Genomic DNA, 18,963 nt, shown 5'->3' on the forward strand with positions numbered 1-18,963 from the left:
TAGACATGTGGATTACAGTTAAATAAGATTAGTACATGGTATTCACAGGTTAAAACATACAGTACTTGTTATACGAGCCCCCCATCCAGGAAATCATTATTTGGTTACACCACTGGACCCCTATAGCTACAGCACTTTCTATTATCTTTGTAATATTTCTAATGTACTTTTCTTTGTAGATTAAGCCAGAGCTCTTTTTTTTCTGTAGCAGTTGTGCCCGCTGAATTCCAGCAGCTAAAATAATGGGAAAAGCTGTTTCTGCACAGGTGGGTTAAGCAAATGTTTCCCATCTCAGTTGATAGTGGTGGTGGATGGGGGGAGGGAGGGGGTGAGAGAGAACATCAGTGTTTCTAAGCACAGGTGCAGAAATGAGGGACCTACTGTACCAAGACAACACAATGCAACACATAATACTACTGTTGTGTGTCTTAGAGCTGTAGTCTTCTAGATACAGTCCTTACTTTTCTTTTTAGTGGAAAGAGAACAAGACTGAGGTCTAGCCAGAGAAGAGAAAATGTGCTGTATTTAAAGAGTCTTAATTAAACATACGATATTTTAATAACTGTATAAAGTGCCTTTCCAAGCCCAAAGCACTGTACATAGTGATAAAGAAAAAACATAAAGTACAATAAACAGTAAAAGAAAAAGAGCTTACAGGTTTATTCTGATAGAATAGAAGGCCAATGTAAAAAGGCCCTGGCAAAAGTGTGAGTTTTGAGTTTGGATTTGAAGATAGAGTCAAGTCCAAATTCAAATCAAGATTTGGGTCCTGGGTACAGTGAGCAAAGGACCAGCCTCAACTGAACAGAGTCTACAGGAGGGAGTGTAAACATTGATATGTGTATTGATACAGTATGTATAGTACTTACACAGTATATAGTTCATGCATTTTTTTAATTTCCACTAAATTCCTTGTTTCATACAAGAACACCATCACACTTTATAACTACACAGCTCAACCATAAAATCATCAAAGCTTTTGAAATTATTCATGAAACAGCTTTTCGACAGCAACTTCCAGTGTTCACGCACTACAGTATCCTTTTATTCACTTAAACAACTACGAAATCTTACTGTATAGTTTTGAACAAACTGAACTACTGTACCTCTAAACAGTGGTACTACACTAACTAGAGCAATGCCAAAATTTAGTTTGGCAATTTGTTTTTGAAAAACAAGAATCCTCATTCCAGGGAAAGTATGAGAGAAGTACTTTGAATTCCAGCATTTTTAAGAACTGTTCTTGTCAAATCTACATAAATGAATCTCTAATGAATACTAGTGGGGATAAATTAGCTCTATACTAATTACAAGGGGAACTGGCTTTGAATGAAATGCTTAACTAACAGTAGCATTTAAATACACATTCCTGACAGAACTTGATACTTAAGACAAGCATTCTTGTCATCAGAAGCATATGCTGCTTCATTCTGACTAATCACAAAGAGGATAATTATTGGTTTGTTATTTTTACTTTTGTATTGCAAAATGAGGTTATTTATCATCCATAGCACGGAAGGTTAAAAAGATTTTGTATTTGATGTAATTTCTTCCTGCTCATATACATTTTTGCTTTTATTTTTTTTCAAGCACCATGCTGCAATGCTCATTAAACTGTGTAGTGACACTGCCGAAGTGCTTAAATCACTGCGCTCCAAAAGCCTTTTAATTACTTATTAATTTAGAAATTCTTTGTACAGGACAAGCTGCTGAACCTAATTGCTCCCTTTCAAAGAAGTCATCTCTCTGCTGGGCTGAGTTCTCCCTCCCCTCCTGGGAGGAGTTAGGCAGGAAAAAACACTCTACCGCTGTAAGTGGTGTGCCAGCATGCGCATTTGATCTGAGGGCTTTTATGAAATGTCACAGTAGGATTACAATTATGTCTTTATTAAAATTTAATAGCAGATTCATATCTGTTATCAATTTACCGTGCATCAAAAATAAGCATAATGAAACGGTCATCAGCCTAACATATGGATGTGTGAACATTCCATGAAATCCAGGATAAATCTAGACTCCACAAATACAACCTAACATTATTCTACCATTAAGACCACCCACTTTCTCCCATTCTCCGCACAGATGCGCAAACACACACAACATGACTTAACTGCGAATTTTAGGGTGTTTTTTTGATTTTTTCATCAACAGTGATCGCCGTTGCAGTTCTCCTGAAGTAGAGGACTGATGACAGCATTCAAAGATGGTTGCTTGCTTGAACGCCGTCATCAACCGTAAAGTGGTTCTTCATCCTTTGACTTGCAACAAGAAGAGATGACCTAGGAGGTTTTTCACCAGGAATGCCAAAACTGTCCTCTGTAGAGCTCAGCAGGTCAAGATGCTCAACCAGACGCAGGTTAAGTTAAAAAACACAGGTTCGAGCCGGGGTCCTGTCACTAGCCAGTTGTGGCTGGGATTTGACTGAGCACCGCTGATAGGGGAATCACAGTCCCGGTTCGGAGGGTAGTGTGAGATTATCATCCAGGGCATTCTTGGCTCTGTCAGTGGACGTGCCTGTACTCTAATTGTTGTGCCTCTTTTGCTGCCTTTGACATGTTAAAAGACTTCTGTTTATTTACAATATGCAAAAACTTTTAAACCCACCACATGAAATAATAATAACATTTTGAATGCCCTGTGTGTGGAATTTATTAAAAGTATCTGGTCAACAAGAAAATTTGGCAATCCGAGCGATGTTTAATATAAAAAAAGCATCTGCATAGGTTTACAGATACTTCCAATATGTTATTGGACTGAGGTTTCTGAGAATATTTCTTGATCCTGCACCTGAGCCACCTCAGGTTTAGAGGGCTCACCATGCTTATTAGCTTTTAAATTTAGGAAAGGAGAAGAACACACGTTTTTATATCCCTTTGCAAATAAAGATTTGCTCTAGAAGCCACACATGAATCAGTGTGCTTTAGCTGAGTGAATGGTACTAGACACCGATGCTCGTTTCTGCCTTCCAAACTGCTTGTGTCGCTCTGTCTCCCACTGCAGACAGGAACAGGTTTTCTTGTTATTCATAACATAGGCTTTGCAAAGAGAGAACGTCAAACTGATTAAATGTGCTGAATTAAGGCATTAACATTTTTGTGTTTTCAAATGGGTAACTTTGTGCTAGAACTAAAGGACATACCTGTGAATTGAGCATGTTTCTAAGCATTTCTTGTTCCAGTATGCTATTTTCTATTGAACGTCTTTGTGTTAATGCTTATTGTATGTTGCTTGATTTTTGCACTCAACAATGACTGACACATCAAAGTACTAAAGAAGCAACAGCAGACAATCTGAATCTATCGAGCGCTAGGTGGAACAGCGACCCTTATCTTTCAGGAGGAACTCATTTACTTGATTTTCATTTTCTCCCACTATTACAGGATAACGTACAGTATTCAGCACTGACACTGAACCAGGAGTCCTAAGTCCTTGAAACACCAGTCTGCAAGCAGAAAGTTCTTTTTTTATAGGTACTGTAGATCACCACAACACAAGCAATTTCATCACAGGATCATATAACTACAGAGCATACCCTGAGCTTTAGCAAAGCATTGATCTTTTTCCAATATTGCTTTCCTGACTTAGTCATGTTCGCACACTTGTCAGCAGCAGCAGGTGTGAATGACATGTATAGCACTTGACCTTTCTAAATGTCATTAAGTCTCTCATCAACCTCTGCATCTGATTAGGTTGTGATCTTTTGACAAATCCTGCAGCTTCCTGTAATCCTTCACTGCCTCTCATGCAGACTGTAGATCCAGCTGAATCACAGTCTACATAATTGAATATCCTGTGGTTTTTGGAGTGACTTATGGTGCCAATAAATGTCATTAACCCTTCCACCTGTCGAGTGTGTTACTCAACATGTTTCAGCCTAGATAAAATAAATGCAGTGAAACTGCATTAATTGCGTACAGTTTCCAAATAGCTTATAGTCACACAGAGTATGTTTTAAGTCCTCTGCCATTAACATTTTTTGTATCTGTGTCTTTTCATTCATGTAAGCTGTAGTTTATTTTCTTTTTTTCTAAATCACAATGCATTCTCCATTCATACACATTAATAAATACAACCTTATTGATCTTAAGAACACAGAGATCCATGTTTTAGGAGGCTGGCCTCATTCCAAGTGAGCAGTTTTCAGGATTGTCTTTTTTATCCCTTTTTTTATTTGAATTCACTTGCTAAAATAGCTACACAACAATTAGAAATATTTCTTTGTTTTAGTTCATCCCAGACATGCATTCTTTATTGAGATCAGTTACAATAAAATCAACACATAAATGTCTCCCAACATTGCATACTACAAAGTTTCATGTGCATATTTTATATATTCATACATGTATTTATTTTCTCTCTCATGTTATTTGGAATATAATATCCACAATGAAGAGACACTCAAGAAAAGAGAAAACCTGTAAGTAAGGACTAGAATTTAAACTTTAGTCTTTGTAAAATTCAGCAAGAAAGCCAGAGGCAAAAATCTTAAAATAGTCTACAACTTACCAGTAACACAGGGGGCTGGACATGAAGAAATGATCAATTATACCTAAAATATTGTACTAAAAAGGAGGGGGCATTTCTGTTTTAAGCAGAGACAAAGCAATGTATCAAGGTTTACAGGTTCAGGGATAAATTAACTGAAAAAATCTGAAATTAACTGTAAATATGAACTGTAAATATCCAATGATTGTTAAAAGAGAGGGATATATCCTGTGAATAAACAAATATGATCCACAAAATGCTTGTTGCATAAACAGCTGGTTACAGAGTGCACTGTACACTATCTTAATCAATTCAACATATACTTGTAATTGACATATGCCTACAATTAACAGCCTATTTACATTTCAGTGGAAAATCAAGAGGAGGAAAAGGTTGCATTTATGAAGTAAGAAGAGTCACCATTTTAAATCATCTTTAGACTTTCAGTTGGTAATATACAAAAATAACTCCTCCAAAACAACAGTACCTCTAAATTGTCAAAATAAGTTTTAATTTGGACAAAATAAAGAACAAAAGGCTTTTTCACTATAAAGATCTGTTTCTTGGCCTGCACGTACAAGCTGGATCACAAATAATAAATTAGTATGTATCTATAAATGAATTACAAGCCTCATTATATGAAATTAGCCATTGGCCAGTTAATGCCTGAGTAGCTAATTGATGGGATTTAATGAATTCTTAAATGATGCATTTTGCTCTTTTGTTTAATATTGTACATGATTCTGTGCATTTGAAAATTGATTTTCCGACATCCAATCAAAATGACTTTACTCACTAGAAAAACTATTTATTTTACTCAATATAACAGATTAATTTTTATTGCACCTGTATTTCTATGTCTGTTTAGGAAAAGGCACTATCAAAGAATATTTAAGAGAATTATTTCTCCTGTTGAGCTCCACTTAAAAAAAAAAACAAATCTTCCATGCTGAAATTAAATATATGCAAGCAACTGCAACATATTTAGTTACAGTTGTGTGAATTTAAAGTGGCTGGTTTATTAACATATTATGCTATTTTCTGTACTGTTGGAGAAAAAAACCCATGCTAAATGGTGAAATACAAAAACGATTAAAGTACATACAGTATATGGAAAAAACAGGAAAGGAAAAGAGTTAACAGATGGTGCTTAAGAATTAGTACTGCTACTGAGTAGGAGACGCTCTGAAAAGTGCTTTTTCATTTCCCCGCCAATCTAACAGGGTAGTGTTAATTCAGGGTATGACATAGGGAAGACCCACATGCAATCTCTCCTCTCTATGAGCCTGTGTCCTTTTCTGTTAATAGAGGCAGAAGAGGTCAGCAGTCATAGAAATAAGCACAGGCATTATCCTTCAGTATGCATACTGAGATGGATCTCCAGATTCTATGAAAGTTAATGATTTTAGAGCAGGATTATGCCAAACCTCATGGCACAACAAACTATTTCCTTTAAAAGCACACGATAAAAAACAGTTTCTGAAAGAAGATCTTTTATTTAAAGAAAACCTTCAATGGTCAACCATGATTCCCAATCAGTTTATGCCTTCTAGCCTCTCTCTTCTACTAGAAAAAAGTAAAGCGTAGAATTCAAACAATACTTTTCTAGAATATTTGAATCTTGATGTGAAATAAACGTACATGATATCCAAGTAAAGACAGTAAAGAATATCAGAGTAAAGAAATATCATTCCATAACTACAGCAGCAAATGGAAGTAGTGTTTTGACCTTAAAACAAATGTTTAATAACCATGGGATAATCTTTTTGTTCTTACAGAAGTAATCCATAGTTATTCACTTTTATTTGAAATAATATGATAAATTTAAAAGAGGAAACTGAGCTCTCTAAAGAGTTACACGTTCATCATTTGTCCTGCCTTCTCTAGGACACTCTGAGATGTTGTCTTAGGTTGAAGAAAACTGCTACTCGCTTCATTTCTTCACTACGTTAAAAGCCCACCATCACTTCAAAAACATAACATGCTTTGGATGTTGCATTCGGAGTGAGAAGAAGCTTTCCAAGAAAAGACATTTAATCTAAATTTCACATTTTATTTGGGAAGTTCTGCCATTCCTAACAGAAGTGTGAGAGAATGAGTTTATGTGTGTCCACACAAGAATATGTACCTTTATATTTGTCACTCCTTTGGCCCTGAGAATGTACACTATTGTCTTCTAGTGGCATCTGTTGCTTTTGCTCATGCCTGAGACTACTGACACACGTCCTCTTTACCACACCAGACTGATGTTTTAACACTTAGAAGCAGAACAAGGTCTTCACACCAATATTTCACAGCCCCGGTGTTTCGCAACACACAGCTCCTTCAGTGGAAATGCCACAGGGAACATCAAGATCCTACTTGTTCACATAAATGCATGACCTCTACTAAACCCCATTCTGAAGTTCCCAGCTATCAGCCAAAGGTCTCCACAATAGGGGTTCTGTAAGACCGTTTAATTAAAACATGGTATGTAGATTTGAGAGTAGGAGAGGGAACACTTATATCAAGCTTTGGAATAAATACCAGGCTGTGGCTTATGAAAGCTAGACCTAATCAATACCCACTCCGTATTTAATACAAGACGTGGATGAAAGCTCCATTACTCAACCCTGTGGGAATTCTCCTCTCTAAGTTCCCAATTAAAATTACAAAAGATGTCATTAGTTCACTGGACTGCATCTACCTCTGTGATACATAATAGGCCCTTCATAGATCTAGCTATTCTTAAACTTTATTTCTTGTTGCGGGTTGCTGTTTAAAACAAAAACAACAACATCATCAAAACAAGCAAAGCAAAATCTCTGACAATTCCAAATGTCAACAGACAACGGCAAGTGAGTCCACAGGATACTTCCTTACACTCTGTGACTTTTGCTCACTGTGCTGTCTCTAGCGTTCATAGTTACTGTACATGCTAGAACAGGGCTATAGCACGAACAAAGACTCCTGACCTGCTTCATTTTAATTAGTGTTCTATAAAACACAATTACTGGAACAAATCCATGAACTCTCATTTTTTATGCTGAATCTTTTATGGCATCTGTAGAGTAGGCATGAGTGCTGAAGGGGATTAGAAGTGGGTTTCTTTATGATAAATTACTAAGTCAAATTCGAATATATATAACATAAGGATATGAAACTCTGGACAGCAGACTGGAAGACCACAGGCCCATGGATATGGATGCTACTGTTGTATTCTTGAGCAAACATAACTCAGTATATACTGTACAGTATGTTTTTTATAAATGGGTCTTTAAGTTGTCATTGTAAATGAGAATTATCCTTGAAATAAAGGAATAAAGAAAAAATTAAGAAAAAACAAGCTACAGCTGTACAGGCTGGACAATGACAGTGTAATACTGTACCTATTGATGCAAAACATACAGGGTAACTTCAAAGAATTCAGTACATCTTTATACATGGTAGCGTCTGATCTCTGATTCAAAATTTCAGAAGCAGCAAAACTGTTTACCATTTTCATTAGAAGCAATGAATGTTATCAACAGACATATGAAAAATTCCACCACACTGGCAACCTGAAACCTTGTGCAACAACACAATCAGAGAGTGGAGTCATTAGAGAACTGCAAGAGCTATTTATGTAACATGGGTTAACGATTGAGACATCAAGAATACCAACCCCAGTGAAAATTGATAGCATGGCCTAAGCTGGAAAGATAAAGGCTCATCCCATCTTCAGGAATTTAAAAGTGGTACAGTATCTCTATGTGATTGCAAACTAAACACCACTAAAAGCACTGTCCAACATTAGGCTGATTCACTGGCCTAGCTGTTAAGACCATCTGGAAAAAACAAATGTATGCAATACAATACAGTACATGCATTTTTCTGTGGAATAGTTTTCTAGGTCATAATGTCAGAATTGCAGAGGCCACTGGATAGCGTAGCAAGGGAGTGTGGGACTCAGACAACTCAGACTTAGCTCCAAGTGACTATTATTTGTTCTAACATCTAAAATCCATGCTGCATGTTACCCAGTTTCATAGTTGGTCTTTCCCCAGAAATCGTCTGCTAATGAGTAGTGAAAGGAGATTTCTATTATTTGGGAACTGCTAATCTGAAAGATAAATGTGCTGAGTGTGTTCATATGAAATTAAATAAACTGAGAACAGTGCAATTAGAAAGTTTTTTAGATACACAAAGATAAAATGCACTCACACTGAACAATGAGTTCCACTATGGCTTCCCTAGGCTTGACGTTAAATCCATTGTACTGGCTGGTTTGACAGCGATAAGAGCCCGTCATCTCCCTGGACACGTTGACGATGCGCAGGATCCCATCATAGCTCTCCATCTGCATGGTGCCATCAGGCATGGGCACCTCCTTGTCCGCCCTGGACCAGAGGATGATGGGCTTGGGTTTCCCTGAAACAAGGCACTGAAGCTCCACTGTCTCTCCTTCCTGGGCCACCAAAGGTGACTTTCCTCTGGGGACTGTCAGGTTCGGAGGAACTAAGAAAGAGAAAAACAGAGGAGGAACTGATATGGGGTTCTAGCAATTCATAACAAGGGGTAGTTTCAATGGGTTTTTTCCACCCTTTCTGTGGGAATGCGTGAAAGGTTTTGCTGCAAAACAGAAAAAAAACCCAACCCATCTCATCATTCATCACTGATGTTGAGAATCTGTTGGTCATAATATGTACTCAAGCATCACCAGAAAGAAACTTAATTTATGTACTGTATTTAACTGAACATGTTATTTCCTGACTAACAGTGGCATGTACTCTATGAATATTTCAGAACACTGCAATAAGAAACTGGTAAATTCCATCTTACTGCAGCAGTAATCCAAAAGTCTTCTAATGATACTGTAAATAATGTCTTTAAAAAATTGGGAAAATAATTTTGCATTCACTTGGATACTGAAAGTGCAAAATCTCAAAGCAGTAGAGTTTAAGGCAGGAATACCTCTAGCACCACTGCCTGATTCAATCATGAATTTTCCATTTGCAATAACACTATCACTTGGCTTTGTCTCTAAGGCGTGATTTTAAAAGCTGTGTTTATTTAAAAATAAAATAATGGTCTGTTTGTAACTAACTGTGGCAAAATCTTTACAAACCCAAAGGATACCAACAAAAATGAAAAGGAGAATTAAATCAAATTAAAATACATTAATACATTCAGAAACCCATCATGAAAAAATGTAATGGCTTAGGGTAAAGATTCAGGCTCCTGGCACAGAAGATGTTCTTGCTGTGCAACTTGTCTCCTGATTTTGATGCTCCCTGCTGCTCCACACCACTGTGCTCTCAGCCTGGGCCTGAAGGCCAAACACTATCACTGCTTCCCTTCCACAAAATTCATATATCACAGCTTTAAGTTTTATGAAATATAGATTTTAGATCTTCGTAGTTATACATTATACAGTATAAACACAATTTCTCAAACAGAGACGTCTTTAAAAAAACATGGATCTACAACTTTGGCTACTGGATTACCTTGAGTCAAAGAGAACCACATAAAAGCATACCAATAAATAAATGTTTAACAAGGAATAACAATCTGTGGTCTGACATGGCAAATCAGCAAATCAGACCCCCAAAAGTTAATACTTCATACTAGCAACACAAACTCTGATTCCCCTCTGTCACACACTTCAACAACCCTTTTGGAAAGACCATGTAAGCTGGTCTTTCTACCTAAAGACATGGCACATTCTCTAACACTGATTGGTATAAACAAGTGGTTCTCAAACTTTTTGGACCAAGTACCACCCCTAATCCAACCAAAGCATCCAAGTACCACCTACAAGTCACCATCTCATAGGAACCCCAGAAATTATCAATGACCAACATAAGCGCATGTGCACACACACTCACACTTACATATAATAAATATTATAATAATAAACTTTGTTTGATATATTAAAATGTGGCTTCTCAAAGTGTTTTACAGAAAAAAATAAATAAAAAGGCACCATTTCAGTGAGAGGGGTGAGCCTGTTTAGTAGAGCAAAGCAGATGTGAATTAATTTTCCGAGCCTTGATACAATTCACAACAGTCTAACAGATTTTAAATCGTCAGGCATTTTCTTGACGGCAAAGGTCTCGCGGTGGATGTTGCAATGAAACCATTAATTTCTGGAGCAACCTCTCTAATTCGTGCAACTACACCCCTGTGTCGGCTTGTCATTGCTCTAGCACCGTCTATACAAACTCCGACACATTTGATCCAGTCGATGCCATTCTCTCCGATAAATTCATTCAGAAGCTGAAATATGTGCTCTCCTGCAGTTCCTGCTGGTAGCGGCTTACAGAACAGAAAGTCTTCACGGGACGTACCCTCAAACTCGTATCTAACGTAAACGAGAAAATTGGCCAAATCGACTACAGACTCATTTAATTGCAGTGAAAAACATCTGCTCAACTTAACGCGTGCTGTCAGCGTACTTTTGATATAATCCTTCATTTCAATAATTCTATGAATGACTGTGTCTTTCGGGGGGGCAGCATGTCGAGCTGTTCAGCAGCTTTTTCTCCACACATAATATTGTGGGGCTTACCTGCTTTAGCAATCCGCAAGCTTGCATTTTTCCACGTTTCCGTTTTTATTTCAGTGTTTATTTTAAGTATTTATTTAATGCGCATGGGAGAGAAACACAGAGACGCTCGGTTTATTTTTCTCAAATTAACTTAGAACAGTTCTTAAATATTTTTCTGTTATTTTTCACGCTTTCCTGTGCTCACAAGATTACCAGCGTTCGTAGCACGCATTTCTATGCATTCCTGTGTTTGCAACGTTGGCATTGTTCCAAAATCACGCACATTCTCCTTTCTCCCTATTTGCTAAAGATACAATAGCTTTTTTAAAATACAATTGGTCACTTGCGTCCGTAGCACGCATTCCTATAGAGTGGTATAGAATTACAGAGTATCTCTTGTGTCCACTGAAGTATTAGCGCGCAGTGTATCGTAGTACGTAGGCTGCGTATTCGACACGTATAAAAATAAAAAATATGAAAACCCGTCCCGATTTTTTCAGCGCACACAACACAGTTCCAGGGTCATTTGGCGTACCACCTGGTAGCACGCCACGTATCACTGCCGGTACGCGTACCACAGTTTGAGAACCACTGGCTAAACAGTGAGCTTCAAGTTGGCCACTGTGCACCCTGGGATGCCTACACCAGTGCCCCACTCCAACAGCAGAGAATGTTTCTGTGAATCACATGCAGATGTCTTTGGCAAAGCAAGGATCCTCCTGTTGCCCAAAGGCTGCCGAGGAGCAGCACTCTTGACTCGCAGAGCTATTGGCAAACAGAGTCAGTGAAGAACCTTCAAGCACCCTCATCCTTCCCCCCCCGGGGGCACAGTAATCTCCTCACACTGGAGGAGAGTGACCTGAGCTGGACCCTGCTGAGATACAGGGACTCTGAGGACTGAATACAGATTACCCCCTGACAGCCACTGCTGAAATCAACACACTCCAGTCGGCATCACACTGATCCTGTCTTCAGCTCTGCAAAACAGGAAAGGCTTTTGCTCATTTTGTTTTCTTGTTCCCTTTTCTTTATTAGGAAGGGAGGATGGGGTTTGAAAATCCCCCTTAAATCTGACAGCATTACATACAGTAGGCTACATAGGACAAGATGAGACCAAGACACCCATCATTGCTGCACATCACTATTTTGTGTACCCTTTAATTACAATACATTCGAGATTTATGCATGCTACATAACATGCTACAGGGGAAAGTGCCTCCCCTCAAAACTTGTCACGACAATTTTTAACTTTTTATTTCAAACATCTTTGCCTACCTCGCTGTTTATTGGGGCTGCTCTACATCACCAAGGTGGTGTTACAGTACAGTACTACTCTTTTCAAGAAAAACCCTGGGTTTTTTAATGAACACAGAGAGTCAGGACCTCAGTTTTACGTCTCATCTAAAGGACGACACCTTTTTTACAGTAAAGTGTTCCAGTATAGGGGATATGGATCCACCTAGACCATGAGGTGAGCGCCACCTACTGGCCCCACTAACGCCTCTTCCAGCAGCAACCTTTCCCAGGAGGTCTCCCATCCAGGTACTGACCAGGCTCACACCTGCTGAGCTTCAGTGGGTTGGCAGTGAGTTGCAGGGTGATTTAGCTGCTGGTATAATATTTGCACATTGGAGAAATACTGTACAGTGAAAGAAATGGGTGAAGTCTGTTCTGATGTGGAGTGTCCAAAGAAGTGTAAAAATACCCAGGGCAGTAAAGAACAAACCTGTTTATACCCTGGGATAATTCATCTTCAAGTTCAAGACTCACCCCAGCCTATTATTTTCAGGGAATCTAAATTCAGTTAATTACATGGCGATCTTACACCAGCACTATGCAGTGGGAACAGCAATGTGGATTTCACCCATGCCCTAGAGAGCTGTAGTAAGAAGGTGTGCCTTATGGAATTCAATTAAATTGACATGTAGACTCTAAGATTATCAGTATTTTAAGGATATTCACTTTTAATTAAGAAAGCATTACATTAATAATAATTGTGCAAGCAGGAGATGCAGATAAGATAATTACTTTTAAATATATCACTGCATAAATGAATCTTTTAATGAATAATTAGAATTCAAATCCTGACATAAGAATTCATTACAATTCAATGTATGCTCTATTAATTCAGCTCAATGCAATGGAGTCAGAACTCGGCAAAAACTTTCAAACGAGCAATTTTTAAGTCTGTAAAGGAGACGTACAGTATTCACAAAACTTTGGAATTTACTCATTGTGGACTGCCTCTCATTTAATTTAATTGAAATGACTACAGCGCACACTGAAAATATGTAAGTACATTACATTCGGTTCTTATGATATAATTTACTATATAGTTTACTGCATGTAAACCTAAAAAAAGGCTTTATGCACACACTGTATACAATGTGAATGAAAATTCCTTTTCACTCTTTCACGTCGACAAATATCAAATATTACTTAGCGCTCAATGCCATTAACAAAATGTCATTCTCATTAGAATTTCTCATAAAGAGATTTTTAAATCCAGAAGACATTCTAGAAGCACCGGTAAGGCAGATATATACAGTATACAGTACTGTTCAAGTATCTCTGTCACGAAACATAACACATGATGTGCTGCTGCAGTAATTTCCAGTGAAATACAAGGGTTATCTATAATCTTGGTAAGACGGGGGTAACTGCAGACAAAACACGAAGCCTAGAACTTCAGAGCTCTGTTAATCAATGCTTCACACACTCAGCTACCCTACATACTCCTGAATTAATTCCTGACAGATGAACAAATACCCAGCAACTCCTCCTTGGCAAAACTCGATTATACATTCTCTTTCTTTGATAAATTACATCTTGTTATATATTAATTAAATGTTATCTGTGACACAGTAGCTATCTCTGACAGCGTCTCTGCTTTTGTGCAATCAGCAATTTGGGAATCCTTATATCCGTTGCCACATTTAACATGGTGCCTAATATGAAGATTAATTGCATTTTTACCCAGTAGCACAAAAACAGCCTTGCTATGAATTCCATGGTAGAATGTCTTGTACACTATTTAATCCTGTTAGTATCATGTAGCATATCATCGCACACATCCTAATATTGATGATGAATAAAACATCAAGTGCGCAATATAAACATTTCAACCTACTTTTGTTAATTAAAACACTGAAATGCTGCAATAGAAATGTTTTTATCTGTTTTGGTTGGATTAAGTAAGAAATTAACAAAATGCTATAATATAACATGATGTTATATACAGTAATACATCATTTGTCAGTTACCATATCTCTCAAGACCATGTATACTTTAAAGAAATCTTACTCAGATTTTATTTTTTTAAGCTAGAAGAAATGGATTTGGTTTAAAAATCTGACTGTGGTAGAAGATAATATATGGTAGCCACTAAAATGTGATTAAAATTTGAAGTCAATAAAATATGATTGGGTATACTTCAGGAATATTTCTATTTTGGAACAGAATGTCTGTAATTTCATTACAATAATGTATAATGCATAATAAATGCATGCACTGATACTTATGTAGAGTAAGCTAGTTATTTCAAGCTCCAGAAGTACAGTAGCCCTAATCTAAAAGTTTTTGCCCTGTAGCTTTGCCCTTTGTATTATTTTATTATTTTAAGTAAACAGCATTGCAAAATGCTATTCCCCGCTATTCAGAAAAGAGCAGTTACTCACTGTAATAATTTAATTGTAAAATTAAGTCCATAGCAAATAATATTGACTTGCAACCTACTCATAAATGATTCTGCCAAAAAAACTAACATTGCAGAAAGGTGGATCTTTATTATCAGTGTCTTATTAATATTACTAATTACCACTCCAGTAATCCTTGACAAGAAATGTATCATGCTGTGATTTAAAATAAAGTCTTAAAAGGATGGAGGACAACCTAGAGTAAAACATTTTTACATGGAAAAGAAAAGGTGAGGTGCTAATAAGATTTTACCACAGTACGACAAAGAATTTAATTAAGCCTACTGTATAATAACACTACATTGATGGCTTGATTACTCTTTATAGTATGTAAAAGAAAACTGACATAAAGATAGAAATATTACCTACTGCAGTTTTCACAATAGTGGGTGCAGCACTGCAATACTGTTACAGCCATAAACTACAGCTTCTTTTGTGTCTCCTTCGGTTTTAATTAATGTTCCAGAACTGAAATCAATACTACAATGAAATAGTTATAGTTAAATGAACTATACTTGTTAGGTTGTAACACCATGTTAAGGAATTAGTTCCAAACGTGTTAAAGGTTGAGGATATTTACATACAGGAACTAAACATCTCCCCAAACCGTACGCATCAGCAAAAATGGGTCATACTGTACATTGCTCACACACGATGATAATGCTGGGTGAAATCCAAACGTGACATTTTTTATTTTCTACAGGCTGTTGATCCAAGATCCAACGCTTTTGCACCAGAAAAAAAAAACACGTTCTTGGTTTTATTATGACACAAATATAAACATGAAACCCCAAAGACTTCTTCAGGTGAACAGCAGGAAACAAAAATAAATGTAACACTGAACCACAGACTTGCAAGGAAAGAGGCCACTACCACTACCCCTCCTACTCACTCTATCACTACCAGTGTGGGACATTACCTTTACTACAAACAAAGATGTGAGCATCCTACATTCCAACCCGATGATCAATTACATAATTCGTAAGCAAGTGAAACTCTTTTGTGGTCATCTCGATTTTTGTTGTTAATCGTTCACCAGTGAACTCCACTGCTGCACTTAAACAAACAACTATAAAGTAAAAACAATATTTTTTTATTATGTCCCTTATACAACTTGAGAAAAACTGTGATAAAAAACAAAAGAGAATCAGTAAATCAAATGCTCACATTTGCTGCCTTATTCACATAGTCACTTCAAAGGCTCTTTAGCTGCTGAAAGACCATAATAAAAGATGGGAGTAAAAAGGCACAGACATTTTTCACTGCATACAAATATACTAACATGAATTAATTAACCTTTGGTTCTTGTCTATGAAATGAAAATAGGCAGAATAGCCAGCATGTTCAAGCGCCAAGCATTTTTAACTTTTCCTGAAGTGGGCAGGCAAGCTAGCCACTAGACAGCCAAGGTATCTGGATGTAGCTTGAAGATGAGTGAAAATATGCAGGCTCTACCCAAGAGACCTCAGCAACACTGCGAAAGAACTAAACTCTTCAGGTGGGGCAGCAGAGGCATGGTTGTGAACCACAGCTAAAGGAGTAAGCTGTAGCAGCATCCTGACAAAAAATGACACTAATGTAACTAAGGACCACCCCACAGCAAACCAAAATTTACAACTCTGACCTGTACTTAGATTAGAGAAACGCAGTTCATAGTGAGATTTATGAAGCACATTAGTGCATTCAGAGAAACCCTAAAGTTATAGAAACAATACCTTATTTAATTAGAAACGACATGGACAATGCATAGCTTACATTCGCTGTCGTACCGAGGACACACAAAATGAGCCCAAATCAGCCAGATTTTTTCCCATTATTATTTTTTGGAGTGAATGCAGCTACACCAAGGATTTTATCCCATAGTGCAATTCAGTACATACAGTAACTGACAGACGAAAATCAAATCTGGAGACCAGAATTTGAATATTCCACTGAAGGCATGAAATAGGGATTCATTGGTTAAACTAATAATATTTCATAGCATCAAATGAAAAATCAATCAGCAGGCTACAGATTAAAGCCAATTCTGTAACCGTGCTAGCCTTTTCAAATCACATTCTCTCACAAGATCCTTCTTCTCTGCAGCTCTCCGTCTCTCTCTTCTACACTTGAAAGTCTTTCCTCTTTCTTTCTGTTTCTGCCTACTCCAATCACCTGTCTGGGAAATCTCTGTATTTGAATGACCCATCGTCTTTTCATTCCAAACGGCAGTTTTTTTTCACCTACCTTTCTAATCTGTTGGACTACACAGACTCCAATTACTCATTTTCGTCTATCTGCCCTTTCAAACCCACAGTAAAATACAGCAAATTAGAGTGATCCCACTGGCAGTCAAAGGTTCATGGGCCTGTGGGGATTTTGTCTTTATGTAACATAAATATGATGCCAACAGTACATTCCCCTTACAAACCATAGAAAGAATGAATTCTTTTCAGAGCCCAAATTGGAGAAAATTGTATTAAGAAAGCAAACCCTATGGGAGAATTCTCAGTTCCAGGTTTGTGAATATACAGTAGGCAGAGGTGAAAATCTACTCAAAGCAAAGGAGAGGACTGCATTACTAGGAAAGAATGTCTGTTTATTATTTGTCTTGGTGTGTTAAGGTATCAAAGCATTCATAATGTGTCCATTTCAATTAAATGCTAAGTAGTAATGTATGCAGAGGTGAGTATTAAGGTAATATAATATTTGAATTGTTTACTCCTCTCTAAAAAGCTTGACACTTCAGTAATTCTTATTTTCACTTTGCCTTGTGAACTTTTTAAAAGGAAGAGAAAAAGTGAATTCTTGGCCCACACCAATAAAATATTTATAAAACGTAATTTTATTTTTTGTACTCTTTATTTTTAAATCTTATAAATAATCCCATTGAAACACGCACTGAAAACAGGTTCCAGAATACTGCAATCCCAATCCAATTAATGACGTTAGTTCAGCTGCTCTCAAGACTTGAATGCTTCAGTTGAGTGCACCCGGCCAGGAGAAAGAAATATAGACATTGAATCACTTTTCTCCAGCAGGTGCACTAACATTTCATTGAGCAGACCTGACACAGGCAAATTCATTATGCTGATTAACATTTGTCATCAGCAGGGTTAATCAACAGGGGTCTACTGCGAAATTCACAGGCTAATAATGTGTGTGTATCTACCATTGGAAGCAATACAAGCTGTACATCTGCTTTAGCATGCAGATGCTGTTTTGTGGGATTTTGTCCTGTTCCTCTCCTAGAGCCTGAACAAACATGTTACTGCCCACTAATCTCTGAGACCTAGATGGCACATGTCCACCCAGCTCATGCCACAAATGTCCAATGGGCCTAAAATCTGGAAAGTAGAACATGCACAACATACAGACATACAGAAAGTGCATTATTCTCATCTCACAAGAGAACAACATTTCAGCAGCAGGATGAGGTGAGCATGCAGGAAGAGCACTGGATGACGTCCTAGAGTACAGTTGATGACGTGTAGTCAAGCTGTGCCTTCAATCCCTTGTTGCGACCAATTGTTTTTGATGTAGTGGAACTACTGTTGCACTGTGAAAATCATAAAAATGGCGTCTGGCATGGCGTTGTGATCTGCAGTCGCCCACACCCTGGCTTATCATTTATGGAATATGTTTGTTTTTCTACATTAAAAATTGCTGAAACTTTCAATGGCGAGGGGCAATATGTACAGTAGTCTTGCCTTCTCTAGCATTGCATGAGAGCTAATTAATATTCATACCCATAATTATATTCATACTGCATGCTCTTCAAAGACATGCTAACATGCAAGACTGTTCCTTGTAATAAAATACATACTGTGACAAAACATGATTCAGTGTTATAGAGGGCACTGTATTATGGGCCAAAAGTATTATGAACCTCTACTCTCAATAATTCTGATAAAGCTCGTCTTACCAAACTAAATTTCCCAGTGAGCAGTGGGAAGAGTGTTAATTTCCAGGGGTTAGGATGGACAGCTGTTGTTCATTAGGTGGTGTATTGAGAGTATAAAATCTGGTGTGACAAACAAGGCTTTAATTTTATTAAGGACCTTTCTTTGTGTTTGCCAACAAAAAGAAGTTGTATGTCAAAGAGAGAGAGACTGAGAAGAAAAAGAAGAGGACACATTTACATTTACTCAGGGTTTTGAAAAAAGAGACAAGTTTTCATAAGACTTCAACATTCTAGCACTTTGTGAAACTTTGAAAAACATAAAACAAATGTTGCTGTAATCGTAGTTGGCTCCTTACACTAGACAACACATCTGTGACCTGGTGACCTAGCAT

The 18,963-nt window shown here is 37.4% G+C and overlaps 1 protein-coding gene across 4 annotated transcripts in view; it reads right to left on the reverse strand.

Moving 5' to 3' along the window:
• Nucleotides 1-18,963, reverse strand: part of mdga2a (MAM domain containing glycosylphosphatidylinositol anchor 2a) — a 210,504-nt gene that overhangs the window by 75,512 nt on the left and 116,029 nt on the right. For all 4 annotated transcript variants that reach the window (XM_015350566.2, XM_015350564.2, XM_015350565.2 and 1 more), the window contains exon 8: nt 8,668-8,961. In XM_015350566.2, coding sequence (XP_015206052.1) covers nt 8,668-8,961 — 294 coding nt within the window. The remainder of the gene's footprint in view (nt 1-8,667; nt 8,962-18,963) is intronic.

Source organism: Lepisosteus oculatus, chromosome 8 (assembly GCF_040954835.1).
Source record: "Lepisosteus oculatus isolate fLepOcu1 chromosome 8, fLepOcu1.hap2, whole genome shotgun sequence".
In the NCBI taxonomy this organism is placed as follows: Eukaryota; Metazoa; Chordata; class Actinopteri; order Semionotiformes; family Lepisosteidae; genus Lepisosteus; species Lepisosteus oculatus.